At 40.3% G+C, this 26810-nt stretch overlaps 1 protein-coding gene across 1 annotated transcript in view; it reads left to right on the top strand.

Annotated features, from left to right (window-relative positions):
* Positions 1–16690: 16690 nt before the first annotated feature.
* Positions 16691–26810, top strand: part of FREM3 (FRAS1 related extracellular matrix 3) — a 123120-nt gene continuing 113000 nt past the window's right edge. Inside the window, exons 1-2 of the mRNA XM_004040430.5 lie at positions 16691–21875; positions 24167–24256. Of these exons, the coding sequence (XP_004040478.5) occupies positions 16691–21875; positions 24167–24256 (5275 nt within the window). The remainder of the gene's footprint in view (positions 21876–24166; positions 24257–26810) is intronic.

Below are 26810 nucleotides of genomic sequence, written 5' to 3'. Positions count from 1 at the left end.
CCCATCCACAAGTGGGCAAAGGATATGAACAGACACTTCTCAAAAGAAGACATTTATGCAGACAAAAGACACATGAAAAAATGCTCACCATCACTGGCCATCAGAGAAATGCAAATCAAAACCACAATGAGATACCATCTCACACCAGTTAGAATGGCAATCATTAAAAAGTCAGGAAACAACAGGTGCTGGAGAGGATGTGGAGAAACAGGAACACTTTTCCACTGTTGGTGGGACTGTAAACTAGTTCAACCATTGTGGAAGTCAGTGTGGCGATTCCTCAGGGATCTAGAACTAGAAATACCATTTGACCCAGCCATCCCATTACTGGGTGTATACCCAAAGGACTATAAATCACGCTGCTATAAAGACACATGCACACGTATGTTTATTGCGGCATTATTCACAACAGCAAAGACTTGGAACCAACCCAAATGTCCAACAATGATAGACTGGATTAAGAAAATGTGGCACATATACACCATGGAATACTATGCAGCCATAAAAAATGATGAGTTCATGTCCTTTGTAGGGACATGGATGAAACTGGAAATCATCATTCTCAGTAAACTATCGCAAGAACAAAAAACCAAACACCGCATGTTCTCACTCATAGATGGGAATTGAACAATAAGAACACATGGACACAGGAAAGAGAACATCACACTCTGGGGACTGTTGTGGAGTGGTGGGAGGGGGGAGGGATAGCATTAGGAGATATACCTAATGCTAAATGACGAGTTAATGGGTGCAGCACACCAGCACGGCACACGTATACATATGTAACTAACGGGCACATTGTGCACATGTACCCTAAAACTTAAAGTATAATAAAAAAAAAAAGAAAGAAAGGTTTAGATTTAGGTGTGATTGTTCAATATACAGGAATAATGGAAAATCTCAAAGTAAAAACCTCCAGGAGGGAATGGTCCCAGAGTGTCATAGGGAAACTAAGTGACTATTTCACAGTCTGTCTACAGGTCGTGTGGTCCTTGGAGAGTGAACCACCTGCAAAGGAATCACTCCACTAATATTCAGAGGAAATAAAGACTTTCCATACCCTATGAGGTGTAACTTTAGAATATGATGAGTCATATTCAGAGAGTCAATTCTCTGAAATCTCGCTTCAAATGGAAATGAAGCATAATAAATATATCTGCTCCAAAATTTAATACTTTCTCTCTCCTCCCCACAAAATTTTAATTTAAAAATGAGCCATTAACTCCACAAATTACCAAGGTGCCACACCAAGTCTTTCTGTAGTCATTTCTCATAATCAGAATACCTTAAACTCGGGGAGAAGGTCAAAGCAAAATTGCCTTAAACTAAACTCAATTTTAATATTAAGATTTTGCTGTATAGAGAGAAGACAATGGCTTACATAGCTATTAATAAACATAGTTTTTTGGTCAGATTAAATCAATTCGATAAATTATCTTTATTTCCACAAATTACCTTTTTCTATGACTTTGAGACTTTGGAGATTCAAATTCTACTTATGACTGCATTTTGATTACCTTATGTGGATTTCCAAAAGCTTAGGCCATGAAATAACAGGATTCCTAAAATATTTACTACTGTTCAGTCTGATTTGCTGTGTGCTTAATAGCTTTATCTTGTAACAATATACACATCAATATGAATATTCTATTACCTCAATCATTTTTATCTCATGATGAATAAACTTATTTAAGCATACTTGCCAGCTCTTTACACAAAGTGAGATTTATGTATTAGTTATCTCAGTGAAGTGTTGAAGCCAGAGTTTTATCCCCTATTTCAGCCAATGAATAAAATTCTGTTGCCCACTCTCCATGTGCCAGACACTGTACAATCCACCAGAAACCCTGTGTACACAGTGCACAGCAGGATCCTGCTGTCATAAAGCTTACACTTCTGCAGAAAATAGATCATTAAAGATCTCCAAATATTTAATTAAATCATTATTAGTGTTGCAAAGTGTTTTAGAAGAGAAAAAGAAACTCAATCTCCTGAAATCGTAAAAGACAGAACTGATAGTATCTTTGTGGCATTTCCAAAGTGAATAATGCTAGGAAGTCGAACATGGTTGAGCAGAAAAATAAAATTACATGGTTTTGGCAAAGTAAAGCGGATTAAAAACAAGGAAAAATGCTTTAAAAATAGAGACCATAAATCCCCTTTCCTCCAGTAGCCAAATTGAACTAATACACAAAAAAGAGTGCACACAATATTGAAAGGCAGATATTTTCTCCAGCACATTTGGCTTGTGACGTTTTGCCAAATTAACTGGTATAACCGTAGTGAAACTGTTCTACTCTTATTATAAATCAACATCAAATGGTGTTTCACAGATCCATCAGAGATCATATTACAAATGTAACACAAATGATCAAATACCATACAAAGGGTCTACTCCCAACTACAGATATCTTAATTTTATTCCATAGTTCTATGTTCTGTGGCAGAAAGATCAAACATGGTCTTTCTATCCATTCCCAAAGATTTAGATTTTTTTTTTTGCAATAGCACACTGAGGAGATAATTATGATAAAATTTCTTCTCCAGCAAACACTCAAAATATAATTTCTCCTACTTGCTTCAGGTTCTAGAAAACTTAATTTTTATTCCTTTTAAACAGTAAATACAAGTCTCCCAACATACAGTGAAAATTTTAACTCGTTTTTATTTTTTAAAACATAGAAACTGAGGCAAAGACAGCATTATCTTCTCCATTGTTATCAGTGACATTACATTTGGATGCACTAAAATCCTTTAGCTCCAATGAAAACAGAAATGTTTGAAGTGCCTAAAAAAGAAGTGTTTCTGCATTTAAAAATCAGAAAGAATGGGCTATTGCCAGCAGACTTTCTGAAGCTGGGTAAAATTTCAGTCCCAGACATTGGTGACCCTGAGACCAATTCTCCTTGCATTTAACATTGAAATGCTAATGTAGAAACTGGATCTTTTGTTTTCTATGACAGGGCAAACAAGGCACATAGCAAGGGCAACATCTAATTCACAGCCCTTTACCAGACCCCTCATTTCAGGAAAATAACACATCTCATGCCAAAAATCCACAGCTCAACATTAAAAACCCACCACAGATGATGCCTGCAGGTGAAGCGGGTAGGGGTCGGGGGAAAAGCACCAAAAGTAACAAAGAAATTCCCAATAGCCAGGTCAAGCCAGGGGACAGAGGATAGTCCTAGAGGACAAAAGTGAGTTTGCTATAGGGAACATGGGAAGGATGTAGAACAACACTTCTGGGAAGGAATGCAGAAAATAGGGCACCAGATCTGCAGCCAAGAACCTGTTCTGTTTGTGGTAGTTATCTACATTATAGAGGATTTCACATATTGCAACGGGCTTTCACACCCATTGCTTTATTCACACCTCATGATGGAGAGACAGGTATTATTAAGTACATATTGCAGGCAGGAGAGCAGAGATTCAGAAGGGTCATGTACATGAGTTGTAGCTCTTGCCTAAGAAAACGTAACTAATAAGCAGAGTCCAGGTATCCGAGACACCACAAGGCCAGAATTCCTCCAGTACCTCCTATTTGGATTCCAAAATCATAACCAGAGGCACCAGGCCTTACTTACTGCAGGTAACTACAACAACTTCACTTACTTAGCATACACATTTCACCATATTTCATCAGCTTAGGATCCAGATTCTTTCTTTATTCTCCTTTGATTGCACAGTATATAGAAAGTCTGATTCAAACAGATACACATTATAAATAACTGGTTTTTATAAGCTTGCCTTGCAATTTCAGGAAAATTCCAACTAAACAAAGATGGCAGGATTTTCCAATAGCTGTGCAAAAACGAATTAAGCTGGCAGTACAAATTATAGCATTGATCATCTCCAATGTGTTAAGGTACAGAATTCAACTCAATATGTCTGTTGTTTTTATGTCACAGTTTAAATAGTATCTATGTGTGTACACACACATATGTGCATATATATATATTATATATAATTAGTGTGTGTGTATTCATATATATATATTGCCCGCACTTATTAAATTGTGCTTTGCCTGAAACTGCAGCACCAAAAAGATTCAATAGGTAAGAGTGCTGTCTGGCCATGCTAAATAACCAGGGCGATAAGACGTCACCCTGGAAACAACATTACAAATCTCAGAATTCAAGGACCTATAATTATGCCAAACATGAGATATACCCGACATGCCTTAGATTGTATCACAAGTACAAAGAAGTAGTGGTTAAACTGTTACCCAATGAGCACTACTCACGGATTTAGCTATTTTAAGACCAGAAAAAAAATTTGTATTCCAAAAACAAATTATTTAGTTCGAATTATTATTTCAATTGTTCATCATTTTTATTAATGCTCCCATGGGTCTTTGTATTGAAAAGGACATTCTCTAGTTCTTCCAAGTTTGAAAATATTGAATTCTTTCTCATAAAGACCACAGTTTGCAAACTTAGTTCACAAATTCAAAGAACTATGGAATTACCAATTGCATCTTAATTTAGAGTGTCTGATGTTATAAGGCATACAAGTTAAAGTAATGATATTGAACACTATAAATGTCTGGATAACAAATACGCCAATAAAAATATTTCTCATGATAATGTGTGCAATAACAAAACTCACAGAATTTACACATATGCTTAAAGCATCTATTCAAAACTTGCTTTTACAATCACTGTAAATGAATAGTAAACACATTACATTACTAAATATAAACCCATTCAATGACAATAACCAAAAAGGAAAGCAACTGGGGTGATCACTCCACTCCCACTGAAGCTGTTTTGTTATTAACATTTCCCATTTTGCAACTGACACAAAAGCAATCTGGACTTCTTAAAATGCAGTGTGGGTTTGGATTACTTTAAATTTATTTCTTATAACTCAAAGATACAAGTTTTTTAACTTAGAAACATGAGTTTTAATCTCTAGATTATGAAGGGTGTACATGTTCAAATATAGGAAACAGATGGGGCCAAAAGCTTCATAAACTTCATATCCTGCCTATTTACATCTGGTTACAAGACTTGTGTTTCAAGCAGTCCTGAAGTGAAAGATAGACACAATCTTCAAAGCACAACTGTATTCCTCTACATACTACATAGAAACTAAAGCCAAGCCTAGAAAGATCTTTATTCAAAATACCAAATTATTATGTGAGATATGACAGCTAAACATAAACTTTGGAATGGTTCACTTAAAAGAAAACCACCTACGGGATATCTACTATGTGTTGGGTCCTAGGAAGACACAGAAATGTAAAGCCAATTCTTAACCCCAAATGAGAGCAATGAGCAGGGAAACAGCAGATGCTGGGAGGCCAGGATGCCAGGCACTCCCATATGTCATTTCACTCAACTCTGACCCCAGGTGGTTGGTCCCAGTGCCTTCAGCATTTCTCTCCCTATGAGCCTTCACTTCCGTTTTGTTGTCTTCTCCATCTCTGTTTCCCTTTCCCTTCTCTTTTCATTCCCCTAAAACATCCTAATTTTCCCCACACATCCTCTGAAATAGAAAAATTAGGCACTAAGTGGATGTTGATCCAAACAGATGGCCTGCATACAAAATCTAACTAAGATCAATCCACAGTGAATCCCCTGTGGAGCCCCCTCATGGCTTCAATATCCCTGCTGCATCGCAGTCCACCAGGGGCAATAACTGAGTGCCTGCGTGGCTTCTTTATCATCCCTACTATGGAGTCACTTCTTATGATCTATATTTAAAATGAAATTGAACATGTGCAAAGATCCTTTCTTCCTAGCCCATGCCATGCTATATACCCTGGTGGTCTAAATATTCCTTTAGTGCCAAAAGATGAACTATCTTCCCCCAAAATCTTATATCTTAGCAGGCAAAAGATACTTTGTGAAACAATGTCATGTCTTTCATATATGAAAACAATGCTTGACTGTAAAGTATGTACTTCTTGATTACTAGTAGAGACAGAGATGTAGTCCCTTCCTTTTTTTTCTGATACCCTATGGTTTAATTAATATATGTTACTTGTCTAATCCTGTAAGTAATTGAATTTAGAGCCCCTTCAAATTCTCCATACAGAGTCTTATTACAACCATTAATCTTGCCAACCCTCCAAATTCTTAATGCAACTTGGCTTTAATGACTCAAAAATGTATTTCTTTTCTAAGCCAATTTTTGGAAGTGACTCCAAAGTGCTCACACCTATATTTTAGGGGAGGGGGAAAAGAATGAAAGGTTGTACTACCTGCCGTGACTCCAAGAAGCCCTGATTACTATTCTAAGTTAGTCTGCCTTTACCAAGTAGAAGCCTCTTTGTTGCTGAGAAGAGAGAATGCACACACATAGGCAGATGCAAATTTAATCTCATGTGACCATCCTGCTACTATTAGAATTTTCTTTTAAAAATGTCTTTAATATGCCATTTATAAATTAGTTTTTAACAAATGATTAAGTCCCTTTCCTTTGGAACTTTTCTTTTTTGTTGAGACACGGTCTCACTCTGTTGTCCAGGCTGGAGTGCAGTGGCACAGCCATGGCTCACTGCAGCCTTGACCTCATGGGTTAAGCGATCCTCCCACTTCAGCCTCCCAAGTAGCTGGGACTATGGCATGCACCACCATGCCTGGCTAGTTTTTTTTATTTTTTTTAAGAAGGGGTCTTGCTATGTTGCCCAGGCTGGTCTCAAACTCCTAGGCTCAAGAATCGCTTGAGCACTGGGATTACAGATATGCTGTAAAGTGCTGGGATTACAGATGTGAGCCACCACTTCAGCCCTTTGAAACTCTTAATAGAAAAGATTTAATAAACTTTGTGCAAGTTTATTGAATGTATTTAAAATGTCCTTGAAAGTCAAAAATAAATAAATAGATTCTCTAGTTGTATTAATCAGTCCTCTGAAGAAACAGAGCCAATAAGATACATACATATATATATATATATATATATATATATATATATATATATATATATAAAGATTTATTATAAGGAATTGGCTCATGCAATTATGGAACTGAAAAGTCCAACGAACTGCTGTATGCAAGTTGGAGACCCAGGGAAACTAACACTGAAATTCAGTCCAAGCCTGAAGGCCTGAAACCAAGAGCACCAAGCATGGGAAAAGACTGATGTCCCAGCTCAAGCAATCAGGCAGGAAGGGCAAGGGGTTAATTCCTTCTTCCTCTGTCTTTTTGTTCTATTCAAGCCTTTAACGAATTAGATGATTAAGCACCCAGTGCATTGCGTAGGGCAATCTACTTTACTGAGTCCACTGATTCAAATGCCAACCTGATACCATCCAGAAACACCCTCAGAGACACACCCAGCAATAATGTTTAACCTGGGCACCCCATGGTGCAGACAACTTGACACTTAAAATTGACTGTCGCACTGTTTTTAAAACATTCTAAACATAATAATTAAAATATCCTTGCAGTTACCCTGGATAGCATTTCAAAAATAATAGGTCAATTACTGAAGTGACATTTATATGACACCCTTTCCACCACATCCCTGGATTAGTTTAAATCAGAAAATTACAGTTTTTAATCCTATCTGAGGAAAATACATATACCTATAACCTCAGTATTTTCCATAGGTCAGTTTGGTATCGCTTAATAATTTGGGTCTATATAAATAAATTATTATGAAAATAGATGTGACTATATGGCATATCATTGATAGTTTTTATCATTATTGCTGGAAAGAATCTAATAATAAAGTGACAATTTGCTCTCACATATAAAAGTTTCCAAAGTTCATTTCCTACCTAACCACCTATTGCATTAAGCACTGCCTTGACTCTAAAGTTGAACAAATCAGCCCCTTATTAATCAGGTAGAATTCAGGTAGATGTTTTTTTCCCTCCCTAAAACTTGCCTGGCAAAAATTTTCCTATCATGGTAACATTCTTTATAGCTATAACTAGTTAAGAATATTACCACATATCCAAGCAGGGCTGAGGGGCAGAGCTGCCACTCAGGTGGGCCTGGAGAACGGGGTAGACAGAGCATCCAGCCAAAGAGGATTCTCAAACCTCCAAATCTAATGGAATTTGCTCTGCCAGGTTTCAGACTTGCCTAGGACCCATAACCTCATTTTTCCATCTGATTTCACCCTTTCGGAATGGAAATGTCTACCCTATACCTGTCCTACTGTTGTATTTTGGAAGCAGATAACTTGTCTAGTTTCACAGGTTCACAGCTGCAGAGGATTTTTTTCCTGGGTGAGTCATTCTCCATATCTCATCCATAATTGATTAAGATGATATCTGGATGATATTTGGGACTTAGAGTTGATGCCAGAATGGTTTAAAACTTTGGGAGATGTTGGGATAAGGTGAATCTATTTTTCATGTGAAGAGGGCATGACTTTTAGAGGGCCAGTGTGAGAGCTCTATGAGTTAAATTACATCTCCTAAAATTCGTATGTTGAAGTCCTAACCCCAAGTACTTGAGAATGAGACCTTATTTACAGATAGGGTCTTTACAGAGATAATCAAGTTCAAATGAAGTCAGTAAAGTGGGCCCTAATCCAGTATTACTGGGGTCCTTAGGAAAAGGTGAAATTTAGACGCAGAGACACAGATAGAGGAAAGACAATGTGAAGAGACATAGAAAGAGGCCACTATCTAAAACTCAAAAAGACCTGGAAGAGATTCTTTCCCCAACAGTCCTCAGGAGGAGCCACCTCTCAATATCTTCATTCTGGACTTCCAGCCTCCAGAACTGTGAGACAATAGATTTTTGTGGTTTAAGCCACCCCTAAACCTGTAGCGCCTTATTATGGCAGTCCTAGAAAACTAATACCACACCATTTAATATTAACACAGAGTATTTTATAGAATTAGAAACATTTTTTCTAAAACTCATTTGGAACCAAAAAAGAGTCCAAATAACCAAAGCATCCTAAACAAAAATAACAAAACTGGAGCTATCACATTGCCTGACTTCAAACTACACTCTAAGGCTACAGCAGCCAAAACAGCATGGCACGGGTTTAAAATAAAAAAAACAAACAACACAACACAACAAAAAAAACATAGACAAGTTGAATGGAATAGAAAACCTAGAATTAAACCTGCACACCTACAAATATCTGATCTTTGACAAAATCAACAAAAATAAGCAATGAGGAAATGACTCCCTATTCAATAAATGGTACTGGGATAGTTGGCTAGCCATATGCAGAAGAAACTGGACCCTACCTCTCACCACATATAAAAATTAACTCAAGATGGGATTTAAATGTAACACTTCCAACTACAAAAATCCTAGAAGAAAACCTAGGAAATACCCTTCTCAATATAGGCTTTGGCAAAGAATTTATGACTAAGTTCCCAAAAACAATTGCAACAAAAAAAAATTGACAAGTAGAACCTAATTAAAGAGCTTCTGCACAGCAAAAGAACTTACCAATGGAGTAAACAGAAAGCCAAAAGAATGAGAGAAAATATCTGCAAACTATGCATCGCATCTGACACAGTTTTTTTTTGTTTGTTTGTTTTTTTGACAGAGTCTCGCTCTATCAGCCAGGCTGGAGTACAGTGGCACAATCTTGGCTCACTGCAACCTCTGTCTCCTGGGCTCAAGCAATTCTCCTGCCTCAGCCTACCAAGTAGCTGGGATTACAGGAACGTTCTACCACACCCCACTAATTTTTGTATTTTTAGTAGGACGGGGTTTCACCATGTTGGCCAGGATGGTCTCAAACTCCTGACCTCAGGTAATCTGCCCACCTTGTCCTCCCAAAGTGCTTGGATTACAGGCGTGAGCCACCGTGCCTGGCCGACACAGTTCTAATATATAGAATCTACAAGGAACTTAAATCAACAGCAAAAAAAAGAAATCAAAGTTCAATGAAAAAATGGGCAAAGGATATGAACAGACACTTCTCAAAAGAAGACGTGCATGCAGCCAATAAACATATGAAAAACGATCCACATAACTAATCATCAACGATATCAAAGAAATGCAGATCAAAACCACAATGAGATACCATCTGACACCAGTCCGAATGGCAATTATTAAAAAGTCAAAAAATAACAGATGCTGGCAAAACTGCAGAGGAAAGAGAGCACTTATACACTGTCAGTGGGAATGCAAACTCATTCAGCTACTGTGGAAAGCAGTTTGGAGATTTCTCAAAGTACTTAAAACAGAACTGCCATTCAACCCAGCAATACCACTACTGGGCATATACCCCAAGGAAAATAGTTTATCCTATCAGAAAGACACCTGCACTCATGTGTTCATTGCAGTGCTATTCACAATAGCAAAGACTTGGAATCAACCTAGGTGTCCCTCAATGTGGTACATATACACCATGGAATACTATACAGCCACAAAAAAGAATGAAATTGTGTTCTTTGCAGCAACATGTATGCAGCTGGAGGCCATTATCCTAAGCAAACTGACACAGTAACAGAAAACCAAATATCACATGGTCTCACTTACAAGTGGAAGCTAAACATTGAATACACATGAGTGTAAAGATGGGAACAACAGACACTGGGGACTACTAGACGGGGAGAGAGGGAGAAGGATGTGGGCTGAAGACCACCTGTTGGTTCTTCAAAGTGGTTGTTTTACTTTGTTTTACTATGCTCAATGCCTGAGTGACGGGATCATTGGGATCCCAAGCCTCAGCATCACACAATATACTCACGTAACAAACCTGCTTATGTACCCTTTAATCCATAATAAAAGTTGAAATTATTTTTTAAAAAATTAACATAAAAACATGTCAATGTTTTTCCCAGCTTTATTGATATATAGTTGACAAACGCTTTTTACATTTAAAATGCATAACATGATGCTTTGGTATACAAAGTCATTGTGAAATAATTGCCACAATTAAACTAATTAACTTATTTATCACCTCACATAGTTTGTGTGTCTGTGTGTGGTGAGAATATTTAAGATCTTAGCAAATTTCAACTGTACAGTACAGTATTGTTAACTATAGGCACTATGTTATACATTAGATCTCTAGAACTTATTAAACCTGCATAACTGAAACTTTGTACCCTTTGACTAACATCTTCCAAAAACATATTAATGTTTAAATGATAACATTTATATGATATTTGAACATCTATTCAATAGCTACTGGTCATATTTTGTAGGTATGATAATAACATACTGTATGATGTAAAATCATATAGTAAAATATTGCTGAAGACATTAATGATCTCTTAGAAAACATATTTAATGAAGGTAGAATCATATTTCAATAGTCATGTATTTCCTACCCATATTCTGCACTTTTACTATTGATCAAAGGGGGAAACATCTCAATGGAATGCTCTGAGAGGACATGCAAAATAAAAAAATAACTGAGAAGTAATTGTAATTTTATCTAACTGACAAATATACTAACAAGTCATTTTCAGAATTTATCTGAGCTTTCGACTTCAGTGCTAAAGTCATGATTATAATGTGGAATGGATTGTATTTTAAGAAAGACAAAAGCTGATCTAGTAAAATTACGTAATTCTTCATCAGACAAAACCTGTAGACTAATAAATAGGACTATGCCTAAAATCCAGACTTTTATTAACTCATTCAAATTGAATTAATGGAGACCCCAAATAATGTGCAAAGTAATGTTATCTTTAAGTCATTTTGAGATTCGATTCAACTAAAAGTTCTCAAAAAAACCAGTGCCAATTAAGTACTATCACTCTTCTTCATCATTTTTCTTCTAAAATTTGAAACTATTTAAAAGGAAATCTCTATTTAAATAGGCATTGTACTTGTATATACTATAAATAGAACAAAGAATATATTGTACATTAGAAAAATACCCAATCTTTTAGCTTTGATTCTTGTTTTACATCTGTTCCTAGTGCTTTTCTTTGAAATAAAAGTTACTTCGTTTATATCTTGTATGATTTAAAGGAAGATGATCAATTATCATGTTTTAATTTAGTGCTGAATAACCCCTTTTGTTCTTCCAAGGTCTTATTTTCAGCCAATATTGAGAGTTTGAATCAGCTCTTTGTGATGGTCCAGAGCAAGATAGAGCCTTCTTCACCTACGTCGCACATGCTGCCCTCTTCTGAATGCCTTGCTGTCCATCGTTTTCTCTGAGTAGTGACAGCCTGAACAGGAACTTTGAGAGTCAGGGATCATGTAGCCAACAGCCTAAAAGATGGCTCTTTCCAGCATGAGAGAGCTCCGGACACCTGCTGTATTCTAGATGCTAGTTGATGTCTCAGAAGAACAGGCAAAACATTCATTTCCCTCTTCCCTCTTTTTTCACACCACTCAGTTCTCAAATGGCTCTGACGTTACCAATGGACTTGACTTTCTTATTTATTTATTTATTCATTTATTTATTTATATATTTTTTGAGATGGAGTCTCACTCTGTCTCCCAGGCTGGAGTGCAGTGTCACAATCTCCACTCACTGCAAGCTCTGCCTCCCGGGTTCACGCCATTCTCCTGCCTCAGCTTCCCAAGTAGCTGGGACTACAGGCGCCTGCCACCATGCCCGGCTAATTTTTGTATTTTTAGTAGAGACGGGGTTTCACCGTTTTAGCCAGGACGGTCTCAATCTCCTGACCTCGTGATCCTCCCGCCTCAGCCTCTCAAAGTGCTGGGATTACAGGCATGAGCCACCGCGCCCAGCCTGTACCTTGACTTTCAACCACCTTTTTGAAGGCAAGCGAAATAGGATGACTAGTAGTTTGTTGGGAATGTTTTAAAAGTTAATGAATGCAGCATCACTTGTTTGATACATGCTAAGTGGTTATTCCCATTGGGTATGATGATCTTCTCCTTGCTCCACTGTATGGAGCCTGCCTTTACCAACATCCCATCATGTGTAGAAGCACAGAGAATAATGGTGCCCATCGCAGAGGGCATGGAGAACCTAGCCCAAATTTATGCAAAGAAAGACATGGCCCTGAGATGTAGTTATTGAGGTGGAGCTGCAGCTACTGCATTCTTCAGGTTGGGAGAGACTCACAGAAAATGCTGGCACCCCACTGAGTTCATATGTAATGGAAGCAAAAGTGGCTTGGCCACTGACAGGCTGTGTGACTTAGTTTAGTTAAATTCTCTTGAAGCTGCAGTCCCCACAGGTTACAAATGGTTTGGATGCCATTTTGATGTTTTGTTTTCCATGTTTTGTTTTGTTTTGTTTTGTTTTGTTTTGTTTTGTTTTGTTTTACTTGTAGTCTCCCTGGAGCATGTTCTTCTAAAAGCCCACTGGTGACCCAATTAGAGCAAAGCCTCTAGGCTTTACTGAAGTACATCAATGCTAAACATTTGCAGGCAACCTGATTCAAGGCATTCATGGTGTGACATGTGGGGTTTAAGATCTTTTGTTTCTCCAGCTGGTAGAGAAAAAATAACTTCCACAAAGATCAGGTTAGATAGCTGGTCTTGGCTCCATTAGTTTGGGGGAATGCGGACTGCTGTTCTAGCGCTTCCTGGTTCATGAGGTGAGAACTTTTCCTGCCTGTTCCCAGTAACTTCTGAAAGCTGGATGTGACTTTTCTAAAAACGGACTCTCTCTCTGCCAAAGCACACTCAGGATATTTGGACACATAGTCTCCCTTCTATGACCTATTTAATGCCATTTATTCTATGTACCTCAGGGCAGAGCCAGTTATTTATGAAGTGCAGCATGATGGAAAGTTGCCCTGAAGTGATGGGGGTATTAAGAAGTCCTTCCCTACAGGACATACTTTTAGTTATAGTGGAATTAACTTGCAAGGTAAAATGTTTCTACTTAACTCCTGTAAGTCTCAATTTCTTATCTATAATTATAATAATTACTTACATTTATTGAGTGCTTACTGTGTGCCAGGCACTATTCAAAGCCTTTTATGTGTAGTAATCTGTTTAATTCTTATGATAGCTGTATGAAGTGGGATCTGTTACTATATATAAATTAGAAATATGACACATAACCAGCTTTCAGGGGTTTTTCACAATGATCACATAATGTAGGGCTTATGAAAACCTTGGGCATCCTTCCCACTTAATGACAGACTTGATGCAGCTCAGGTTTAAAGAATAAATTTGGATTAATGAGAGAATGAAGTACAATATGGTTAGTGAAATTACCCTGTGAAAAGAAAATTTTGGTAATATAAATATTTGGCTAGAAATCAAATTTGAATTTTCTAAACAGAGCTTCCACTGACCTCTAATGAACTGGCATATTCTGAGGAAAGATGAAAGAAGTCATCCTACACTTGCACTGGTTTCTCCTGCCTGACACCTAAACTGCAAAGTATGTCGATCACTACTTCTGATTCCCCTTCATTTTTCTATTTATTCATTCATTCAATCAATCAATCAATCAACAAATACTTATTACATACCTGCTATGTGCCAGTCCTTGGCATAAGCACTAAGTATCAGTGGTGAACATTACATACTCCCTGCTCTCCTGTAGCTTAAAGCCAAACAGGGAAGACAGACACTAATCGACCTGTACATGAATAGATAATTACAGAGATTTTGCAACATGGTTTGAAGAGCATTTGAAAAATGCTTCCTGAAGAAATGAGACTTAAACTGGGAGGTAGAAAAGAAACCAGAAAGGTGTGGCAACATTAACAATATGAGAGATAGTTATAGGAGTTTGCCAGATGGAAGTTACTAATAACCTTAGTGAAAGTTTTTTTGGTGTGTCTAAGGTGGAAACCAGACTGGGAGTGCCCTAAAGAGACAATGAGTGCGAGGTGAAGAAATGGAGACAGTAATGAAATAAAAAACCCTTTCAAGACATTTAATGGTGAAAAAGAGGTGAAGGTAAAATATATGCTGAGGAGGGAGGGTCAGAGGACAAAAATATAAGCATAGTAGTTTAGCTTTCTGTTATCTCAGCTGCCCACATCCATCTCTACTTCCAGTGAAAATAGCATAGAAAAAAAGGTACTTGTCCCAAAGTGAGTGAGTGTGCTTGAAAAAGAACCAAAACTGCACTCCTATAGGAATATTCATTTGGTAACTTTAATATATGCAAACTAATAAAAGTTCTAACATTAAAAACCCATCCTTTGGACAAGGCAGCGGCTTTATAAAATATAATATAATGACTCATTTACAATGAAACTTTACCTGTGTTTCAATTAAAAATATATTTTTAAATAATATTTTTCCAGATACACTGAACTAATACTGTATCATTAGGCTAAACACATATTGATTCAAACTTATTATCTCAAAATTCTGTTATATGAACAAATATGTGTGCTAATGGGGCACACTAACATTCAACTAAACTGAATTGTATAGACCCATAGCATTTCACTGGATGATTAAATTAAATGTTTAGAGAGAAAATTAAATCTTTCAAGTCACTAGCAGATTATTCTTACCCTGGAAATCAGCTGATGCCGTTGCTGCTGTGAATAAAACAGGCATTTGTAACACTGTAAAAAACTAAAAGAATAACATGGGGATAACATTTAAAGATTTCTATTCCCCCTTAAAGGCATTTCTATCAATATAGTTTGTAGACATCTATTTTTACTGTCATCAAAAAGTCTCCCACATTCACATTAATTTTATAAGGAAGCACATTACTATTACTACTACTTTATTTATAGAAAAAGATTACTCTGCACTATAACTAAATTGGCTATTTTAAAACTTAAAAAATTAATAGGATTCTGTTAAGTACCTAACACTACATCCATAGTCACCTTCATCTGAAAGCCATGAACAGACTGATTCCAGGTGTTAAATGATTGAGCCACAGAAATTGATCCAAGTATTCTGCTACTGTTTCCTTTGACATCCTCCCCTCTGGCTACTGTCTACGAAGAAAGTAATTAGAAAACAGCATGTCTAATAAACTAACAGGCAAGTCATTGTTGATCAGATATGGAAACCACATTCTAAGAAAACGAAAGGAAGCCGAGCCGCACACCTGATTGTGTTATGTGAGACCCAATGACAAAAAAAAAAAAAACAGATTACAAGCTATTCAAGTTTGCGTGCTGATTTTCTTTTTCAAAACCTGAGCAGAAGAAAAATGTCAGGGTTGTTTGGAAGCACCGAATTACAAGATCCTGAATAAGCTCCTTCATCAGACAAACAGCTAGAAAATCCTATTTGCAAAATAGCTCCCACCAGCTTCTTTTATGTCCGAAGTGAGACTCAGTTTTTGGCTAGAAAATACACTCCTGTCAGCGGTAAGGAAGAGGAATGGTGTCTCTCCCCCTTTTCAGAAACGCCATTCCCTGGATGAATGGACAACAGGAGCTCAATCTCACAGACGCCGGACTGACCCGAGTACAGTCACCGTCTCTCTCCCAACCCTGAGGGACAATCCCTTTGTGGCACCTGGGGAAGAGAGTATCCAGACAGCTGGTCGGAGTCTGGCAGCGCGGGCAGCAGTGCGGCGGCCACGGCTCCCGGCGCGAAGGTGTGTAAGGTAGGCTGGGTGAAGCGCCCAGGAGCGGAGGGGAGAGCGCTTTACCCTCGCTAAGTCTCGCCGCGCTGGGCGCGTATCTGGGATCCCCAGAAGCCAGCAAAGAGAGACTTGCGACCGGGGCTGAGCAGGAAGCGGGCAGAGCCCCTTCCCCTGCTGCCGTTACCTGCAGCCGAAGCGCAGCCGCTGGCTCTTGCTGGATCCGCAAGTCGGCTACCGACTGGACAGCAGCTACTGCCTCCACTGCCTGCACCTGCGGCTCAGCGGATCCCTCTTTGCACAGGGCACCCCACCCCGGGAATCCCAACGCCAGGAGCCATCCGTGGCCATGGCGGGGGCTTCTCGGCACCCGACTGGGACGCCCCGGCATTTCCTTGTGGCGCTCGCCTGCCTGCTCTTGAGTCGCCCCGCGCTGCAGGGACGGGCATCCTCGCTTGGGACCGAGCCCGACCCGGCGCTTTACCTGCCCGCCCGGGGTGCGCTTGACGGCACTCGCCCCGACGGCCCCAGCGTGCTGATTGCCAACCCTGGACTCCGGGTGCCCCTGGGTCGTTCCCTTTGGCTCGACCCGCTCCGGGATCTGGTGATTGGAGTGCAGCCGGGGGACCGGTGCGAAGTCACGGTACTGGACGCCCTGCCGCGGCTCAAGGGCGCGCTCTCCCCGCGCAGCTTCCCCTGCACCTTCGGGCCCCGCCAAGTCCAGTACACTCACTTCGGCTCCCACAGCCCCGGACGCTCCCGGGTGCTGCTGCAGCTGCGCTACGACGCCCCGACTCACACGCTGCTGCTGCCCTTCACGCTGGCGGTGGACTTGGTCTTCTCCCAGCTGGAGCTGGTGACGCGCAACAGGCCTTTGGTAGTGGAGAAGCTGCGGAGCTGGAGCCGCGCCATAGACAGGAGAGTGCTGGACTTCGCCTCCCTGAAGTCTGGAGCCACGGCCACCCGCAGGTGCCGGCTCACCCCACTTCCTCACGAGGACGGCCCCCTGCCCAAGTACGGGCGCTTGGTGGACGCCGTGGGGGCCCCACTCCCCAGGGGCAAGGGCGTAGACTGTGAGGCTTTCCTCCGTGCTGGGGTGCGCTATCAGCACACCGCCACCTCCTCGCCCAACCGTGACTACGTGCCCATGATGGTGGAGCTGCTGGGGCCTGAGGGCCAAGACGCTGGGTCCGCGGGTGTGCTGGTCCGCGAGCACTTCCAGCTGCTCGTGAGGATCCGCGGCGCAGCCGAGAACACACCGCCCAGGCCCAGCTTCATGGCCACGATGATGATGGAGGTGGATCCATTGGTGTTGACAGCCCTGACGCCTGACGCACTGGCCGCGGAGGACGTCGAGTCAGACCCTGGTGACCTGGTGTTCAACATTCTGAACGCCCCCACTCACCCACCAGGGCACCCGGGGCAACAGGGCTACGTGGTCAGCACCGACGACCCTCTAGGGCTTCCAGTCTCCTTCTTCACTCAGCAGGAGCTGAGGGAGCTGAAGATTGCCTATCAGCCCCCTACAGAGAACTCCCATGGGGAGCGCCTCTTTCAGCTGGAGCTGGAGGTGGTGGACGGAGACGGCGCCGCCTCAGACCCCTTTGCCTTCATGGTGACGGTGAAATCCATGAATACTCTGGTCCCAGTGGCTAGCCATAACAGGGGACTCGTGCTTTTTGAAGGTCAGTCAAGGCCCTTGTCCAGCACCCACAGCGTTCCTATCAGTGATAAAGATAACCTGGAAGAGGTGAAAATGGCTGCAGTCAGGGGCTTGAGACATGGGCAGCTGGTGGTGTTTGGGGCACCTGCTGGGTGCAAGTATTTCACACCAGCGGACCTGGCAGCAGGGCGAGTGGTGTATCAGCATGATGGCAGCAACACCTACAGTGACAACATCATCTTCCGGATGGAGGATGGGCACCACCAAGTGGAATTCCTCTTTCCCCTCACCATCCTACCTGTGGATGATGAACCACCAATGGTCAATACTAACACAGGACTCTCACTCACTGAAGGGCAGGTGGTCCAGATCTCTCCCTTTGTACTGAGTGCTACTGATATTGACTCTGAGGACTCAACCATCCACTTTGTGCTGGAGAACCAGCCCCTAAAAGGAAATGAGGAAGAGTCTCAGTGGGAGTTGGCCCCTGGTTCCTCCCACTCAGGCCACTACCTGGGGGACCTGTTGCTGCGGCAGGCTGAACTACCTCTCTCCACTGAAGATGAAGACTGGCACTACATGGAAAAAGAAGGGCTTTATGAGAAAGTGGTGACTGAGTGGCTACAGAGAGACATAATGGAAGGGAGACTCTTCTACCGCCATCTTGGACCACACAGCCCTCAATCTGTAATGGTCCAGCTGGCTTTCCATGTGCAGGATGACCATGACCCACCCAATCTCTCCAAACAGCACATTTTCACCATCAAGGTCCAACCAGTGGATATACTGAGTCCACAGCTGTACCCAGGAACTACACTAGAAATGACCGTACAAGAATACCAACTCACTCACTTCCAGAAGAATTTCCTCCGATACATTGACCAGGACTCTGATGACCAGAACCTATGGTACACCCTACTGACACTCCCGACTGACACAGATGGCAACCACCAAGTCCGGGCTGGAGAAATTGTGCTCACTGATTCACCAGACACACTCATCATGCACTTCACCCAAGCCCAGGTAAATCAGCATAAAGTTGCCTACCAGCCTCCACAGAAGTTGGGTATTGCACCACGGGTTGTGCAGTTTACTTACCAGGTGGAAGATGCTGCAGGCAATAGCGTGCCAGGCACATTCACATTATTCCTGCAACCTGTGGACAACCAGCCCCCAGAAGTCACCAACAGAGGCTTTACTATCTTAGAGGGAGGCAGCTTTAACCTCAGCAGTAATGAGCTGCATGTTACAGACCCAGACACAGACATTGACCAAATTGTCTTCATATTAGTCCGGGGTCCCCAACATGGACACTTGCAGTACTTTAAAAAATGTATGGTCCCAGGGGAATCTTTCATGCAAGCTGATGTTATTAACGGGAGTGTCTCTTACCAGCATGGCAGAGACCAGACGACTACCAGTGACACTTTCCATCTGGAAGTAAGTGATGGGGTGCACCATATACCCATCACCATCCCAATTTCTGTGCATCCCAATGTGGCTAACAGAAGTCCTAGGATCTCTCTCAGAAGTAGTTCATTATTGGATGTTTCTATAGACGTGCTAGAGAATAAAGCCACTGAAATTACCATGGGTGTCATCCATGGCAAAAGGAAGGATGTAGGTGACTTGATGCTGTCTTTCATTGTAAAGGACAGCCCCAAACTGGGCACTATTCTGGTAAATGGTTTGCCCACAGAACGATTCACCCAAGAGGATCTCATCAATGGGAGAGTAGCCTATGTCCACACTGGAGGTGAAGTTGGTTTTCAAAAGCAGCACGATGCCTTCAGCCTCATCCTCTCCAAAGATTCTTACCAATGGGTAGTGGGGAATAGCATAATAGAGAGAGTACAGGTACAAGTAACTGTGCTGCCTGTGGACAATGTGGGACCCAAGGTCTTGGTCGGGGAGTCCTTCATTGTCTATGAAGGTGAGAAGAACTCCTTGACCTTACAACATCTCCATGTTGAAGATGTGGACACTCCTCAAGATGAACTCCTCTGCACAGTGACTAGTCAGCCAGCCTCTGGCTACCTGGAAAAGATTGCACCAGCTCCTGGTTCAAAAATATCCCAGTCTGGTAGCCCTATCAGTGCTTTCTCCCTCAGAGATATCCAAGTGAGGCATATCAATTATGTACAGAGTATTCACAAGGGAGTAGAGCCACAAGAGGACCAATTCATCTTTTATTGCTCTGATGGCATCAACTTCTCCCCAAATGTCTTCTTCCCTATAATCATCCTACCCACCAATGATGAGCAGCCTAAACTTTTTGCCCATGAGTTTAAGGTACTAGAGGGGATGAGCCTGGTCATAGACACCCAGCTGCTTAACGGAGCAGATGCTGACCTGCCACCGAATGAGCTCCACTTTCAACTCACAGCCCTCCCTCGGCATGGACGAATCATACAGCAGCTGGCTACAGGCAGCCAGCCCATCCACAGCTTCACCCTCAAGGAGATCCAGGAGGCCTCCGCCATTGTGTATGAGCATGATGACTCAGAGACAAAAGAGGACAGTTTTGAGGTCTGGCTGAGTGACGGCAAGCACACAACCCACAGGAAGGTACCCATTGTAGTGACCCTAGTGGATGATGAAACTCCTCACCTGACTGTCAACAATGGGCTGAAGGTAGAGAAAGGACACTCTGAGATCATCACAAATCGGATCCTCAAGGCCACAGATCTTGACTCAGATGATAAAAGCCTCAGTTTTGTCCTCCATTCTGGGCCTCAACAAGGGCTTCTACAGAGGCTGAGAAAACCCAGAGGAGAAGTGAGGAACAATCTTACTCTGGGAATGAACTTTACCCAGGATGAGATTAACAGAGGCCTCATCTGCTATATCCACACAGGCCAAGAAGGGATTGTTGACATTATCAAGTTTGATGTTACAGATGGGGTTAACACTTTGACAGACCACTACTTCTATGTCACCATTGGCAACTTAGACAGGGTCTTCCCTGAGGTAATCAGCAAAAGGATCACCTTGATAGAAGGTGCCAGAGTGACCCTTACCAACAATCTGCTTAGCAACAGTGACATCAACAGCTCTGATGAACATCACTTTAGCATTACACGGGCTCCAAGCCTGGGTCACTTAGAAAGTTCTGACTATGCTGGGGAACCCATTGCCTCTTTCACTCAACTTCAATTGGCTAGCAACAAAATATCCTATGTCCATACTTCAAATGATGAGAAAAAGATGGACAGCTTCGAGTTTCGAGTGATCGGCGAACTCTACCCTGTGTTCAGAACCTTCAGGATCTTCATCACTGATGTGGATAATAAGAAACCTATCTTGACCATCCATAGACTAACACTACAGAAAGAGGATAGCCAACTGATCACTCTCCTTGAGTTGACAGTGGAAGACAATGATACCCCAGATGACCTTATTCTCTTTACCATCACCCAGGTCCCCATGCATGGCAAGATTTTGTACAATGGTAGCCGTCCAGTGACCACTTTCACCAAGCAAGACCTGAACAAGAACCTGATTAGCTACAAGCATGATGGCAGTGAGACCACTGAAGATAGTTTCTCCTTGACTGTGACAGATGGCACTCACACTGATTTCTATGTCCTACCAGACACTGCCCTGGCGACACACAAACCTCAAGTAATGAGGGTCCAGATAAGATCATTAGACAATAGGCTTCCCCAGATTACTACCAACAGCGGTGCCCCAGCCTTGAAGCGCCTTCACACTGGACACATGGGCTTCCTGATTACCAGCAAGTCTCTGAAGGCAGAAGATCAGGACAGTCCCCACAGGCTTCTGAAGTATAAAGTGACCAGAGGACCAGAGCATGGCTTCATTATCAAAACTAGCCTTGGAAACCAGAGCACTCGAGTGTTTACACAAGGTTAGTATGTATTCTTCCCTGACTATTCTGTCCCTCTCCTTCATTGGATCAGATCTCTCAGCTTTGTGTAAAATTGTCCTGATCTCAGCCATTTGCAATAAGATTCTTGTTCTAATAAAATACAGTGAAGCATGAAAGTATTCTAAAAACAAAAAAGGCAACAAGTCCTTTTTCACCAATTTCATCAGAATGCCCATTTAACAGAAACTCACAGATATTTCATAAAGTTGTAGTTATACCTTAAAACTGCTAAACACAGGAGGACAGCTTCTGCTTCTGAAATATTATAAGATAACATTATATTAATTCTGATAATATCAGATTGATTTTGAATTTTAAGAATGACATATAGAAATCATTTGCATAGTTATTAGTAAGTCCAGGTTTTTGAAGATGTTTGGTATCTAGATTTTGGATATAAATTCCTACATTGTTCATTTTTATTATACTATTCAAACGTAATTTCTACGTCTAATAAAAGCACAGAACTATGTTTGCCTGAGATTATTTTTTCTTTTATATTTGGTGTCACTACTAATCATGAGCTAGAGGCAGGTCCCTCTACTTTCCCAGGTGATGTGATACCCGCTGGCTTTTAAATGCTCTTTATGTTGTCATAACTTTTTTAGATAGCTCTGTGCATGAAATTTCCCACACATGATACATGTAAACCTAGATGCAAACTCAGACGAAAACTTACACATGTTTAAAAAATAGTTTGGTTACATTTTCAGAATTGCTTCTAAAGCAAATGAAATCATATGTGATTCTCCATGGCACGTGTATACCTATGTAACAAACCTGCACGTTATGCACATGTATCCCAGAACTTAAAGTATAACAACAACAAAAAAAGAAAGAATGCAATCACAACAGTGATAACATTTTCAAATATTAAACTTATATAAACTTTAAACAATAAAATCATATGTGGTTCTATAAGAATTATTCTATAAACAAACACCCCTGAAAGCAAATTGTTTTTAAAATACTAATAATTACCAATATAAAAACATAATTATAGGCCTTCATAACAAATTATTACCCAAGAGAATAGCCAATAGGAAAAAAAAATCATGATTTTATTCTCATTTTCTTTTTTCTTAGGATGCAGTAATTATTCTTGTTTAAATTCATTTTGACAAGTAGTTCATGAGTATCCAAAGTTATGTCAAGCTCTATACTTGTGCAGAAGATTCAAAACCAGATAGACCTGGCTCTCCATAGAGGGCCAGGATGTTGTAAAGCAGACGTAACTAGAATGCCCTCCTTGCTGGGCTTCAGCACCCAGAGAATATGCACACAGTAGCACTGTGACAAAGTCAGAGTTTCTTAACTTTTATTTTAGGTTTGGAGGTACATGTGAAGGTTTGTTACATACTTAAACTCATGTCATGCTGGTCTGTTGTACAGATTATTTCATCACCCCGGTATTTAAGCCCTGTACCCAGTCGTTATCTTTTCTGCTTTGCTCCTTCCTCCTACCCTCCACCCTCAAGAAAACACCACTGTCGATTGTTCCTTTCATTGTATTCATGAGTTCTTATCATTTAAGACTCCCCTTAGAATTATTATAAATTCCCATTTATAAGTGAGAATATGCAGTATTTGGTTTCCTGTTCCTGAATTAGTTTGTGAAGGATAATAGCCTCCAGCTCTATCCATGTCCCTGAAGAAACAACAACAACAACAAGAACAACAAAAGACATGATCTAGTTTTTAATGGCTGCATAGGATTCCATGGTGTATATGTAATATATTTTCTTTATCCAAGATGTCATTGATGGACATTTAGGTTGATTCAATGTCTTTGCTATTGTGAGTAGTGCTACAATGAACATTTGCATGCATGTGTCTTTATGACAGAATGATTTATATTTTGGGGGTGTATACCCAGTAATGGGACTGCTGGGTTGAATGATAGTTCTGCTTTTAGCTCTCTGAGGAATCTCCACACTGCTTTCCACAATGGCGGAACTAATTTACACTCCTACCAACAATGTATAGTGTTCCTTTTTCTCTACAATCTCACCCAGCATCTGTTATTTTTTGGCTTTTTAATAATCACCAGTCTGACTGGGGTGAGATGGTACCTCATTGAGACAAAATTTCAAACTAAAGTTTTGTTTTTGACATTGTAGCTTTAAGAAGAAGATTCATGTTCACTCAATCACTATTTTAAAATTTATTAATTGGAGTATTTCTATGCCTAATTAAAACTTTGAAGTTGTTAACATACTCATTTTCATTTGTGCCAATATGACTTTGTGTGATGGTTGCTTTTTTTTTAGCTGACATTGATGAGATGAAGATATCCTATGTCTTGAATGAGGGCAGCAACGCATCAAAGGACATCTTCTATTTTTCTGTTGAAGACAATGGTAAGTCATAATAAACCCTTCAAAAGGATTCATGGTTAACTAAAATCAACATAAAATTGGACAAAAAATTAAATCATTTCTGGGCAAGTATAGGCATCATGTAAGCAAGTAATCACAATCAATAATGTCATAATACAAACAAATTAATTCTTTTTGTTTCACTTATGGTCCTGTGCCAAACGATTCTTGATAAATAACCTTTTAGGAAGAAAAAGCAATGAGGAATTTGATGAGTGAAATGTGAAGTATTTTATCTGATCTGGATCATGTGTGACATCATATAGACAAGTGAATCTTACCTTCAAGAGATTCTGTGAATCTAGCTAGTGGTTTCTATCATTCTGAAACAAATTAGAAAATACATCTTCAGATTATGTTGGGATTTTTATCTGCAGAACTGAATCTTCTGGCTCCCTGATCTTAGACTTGAAATCTTTCTGGATGGGGTAAATATATATATATTTCTCCCGGCATAGAGGAAAGCTTACTTAAAAACTGCCTGTTTATGCTGCAGCTTGGTCTGTCTACTATTAACTTCAAAGTAGGATAATGGGCAGCATCTAGTTAACAGAAGCCACTTTCTTTACACACCTAGGGATTCAATGATTATGTTGTCAGAAGAAAAATCATTTTGCAGTATTACAGGATAATAGCAGAAATTATCTCTGTGTGCTGCTTGCCAGTCAGTAACCTCTTTCAATACAAATCATTACTCATTCCCAGTAAGTAACCTGAATTTTCTGCCTAAATCATGTGTAATCAGTCAGGAACTGAATTTATTGTAAAGTAGTCCTATATGAGAGGCCATATGGTATACTGACTGGGTTTGAATCCCAACTTGTCCCGTGTGACCTTGAGTAAGTGACCTTGTCCTCTTCATTCATTCTCCCATGTATAAAGTGGTGGTCTTCATACCTACATCAAAGAGTTGCTAAGAGGATTGACTAAGATCATAAATGTAAAGCACTTCATAAAAAGTAGGTGCTTTCACCTGATTCTTGTTCTTTTTAAAAAAAATTAATTTAAAGATAGGTGCCCATTAACTAGGTACTTTCTCCCCTTCTGATGAGACTAACTACAGTTGAAACCACTGATCCCTCCTATCCATTTTCTCCCTTAAAGTTTAAAATAAAATCTTCCTTCCCTTTCCCAAGTTCTCAAGAACCATAAGTTACTAAAAAGATGAATTTACACCTTTAAACACGTTCATAAATAAATGTAAGACAAATATTTTATATTGAATATTTTCCTTTCTGTTTTTGAAAAGAATCACTCTAAAAAGATGCACCTCTGACTCCGACACTATGCTTTGTGGACAACGTTACAAACAAAAATCAGTTTGTGATGACACTGTAAGGTGAATTTTATGTAGCTACCATGTTTTAACTTTTTTCTGTGAGCTAGCCAGTCCCTAAAGACATTATGACTTTTGATCCTCACTACAAAATAAAAAGTAAATGTTATGATGCCCATTTTAAAATGAAGACACCATGGTTGAATAACTTGCCTGAAGTCATACAAGTAATAGGCAAGTGAACTGGAATCAAATCCAGGTCTTGCCAATTCCAAAGCTAGGGCTCTTAACTGCCAACGCAAATCTGTCATCTTACAGTTCTGGAGTTCAGAAATCCAAAATGGTCCTTACTGGAATAGAATCAAGGTTTTGACAAGGCTGCATTTTCTTTTTTTTTTTAATTTTTCCATAAGTTTTTGATGGTACAGGTGGTATTTGGTTACATGAGTAAGTTCTTTGGTGGTGATTTGTGAGATTTTCATGTACCCATCACCCGAGCAGTATACATTCACTCTGCTTTGGGAAGCTGAAGCTGTGGACAAAAGTTAGAGAACAGGGCCAAGACTGCACTTCTTAACCTGACAAAGAAGCACCTTGAGAATTAAAGTGATAAGAATGATCAAACACAGAGTCCAAAATATTTGAGGATACATTCATTCATAGCTGTATCTTAAAGTACATACACATAAACTAATTAAACATTTGCACATTCATTTATCCAGTGGATTTTTTTCCCTTAGATCCAGGGACAAACTGGAATTTTAAAAAATCATTTCTTTAAAGATTTTTTCTAGAAACAGGGTCCCTCTATGTTGCCCAGGCTGGAATGCAGTGGCTATTCACAGGTGCAATCATAGTGCACTGCAGCCTCGAACTCTAGGCCTCAAGTTGGTCCTCCCACATCCACCTCTCAAGTAGCTGGTACTACAGGCATGTGCTGCCATGCCCAGCGAGGGAATTTTTCAGTTGCCTTCCATGTACCATGCATGGAGCTAAGATCCATGTCTGCTGTTGATGGGCATTCCTGGAACAGCTGATAAAGGACTCACTTTAAACATTTTTTATCTGTTATTTTGAAATATTATGAATCCATTGCTTTACAGTGGCTGACTTAATCTTTTTTCTTTCAAAATGCCCTCACTTTAAAAAGATTTCCCAAATGGAATGTTGAAAATTTCCATTTGATCTATCAATAATTTTTTTTTCCTAATAGCACATAGCACTAACAGAAGGTATCATACCCTTCTAGAAATAGATCTT

The sequence above is a fragment of the Gorilla gorilla genome, chromosome 3 (genome assembly GCF_029281585.2).
Source record: "Gorilla gorilla gorilla isolate KB3781 chromosome 3, NHGRI_mGorGor1-v2.1_pri, whole genome shotgun sequence".
Classification (NCBI taxonomy): domain Eukaryota; kingdom Metazoa; phylum Chordata; class Mammalia; order Primates; family Hominidae; genus Gorilla; species Gorilla gorilla.
This window is presented reverse-complemented; position numbering and strand designations above follow the sequence as displayed.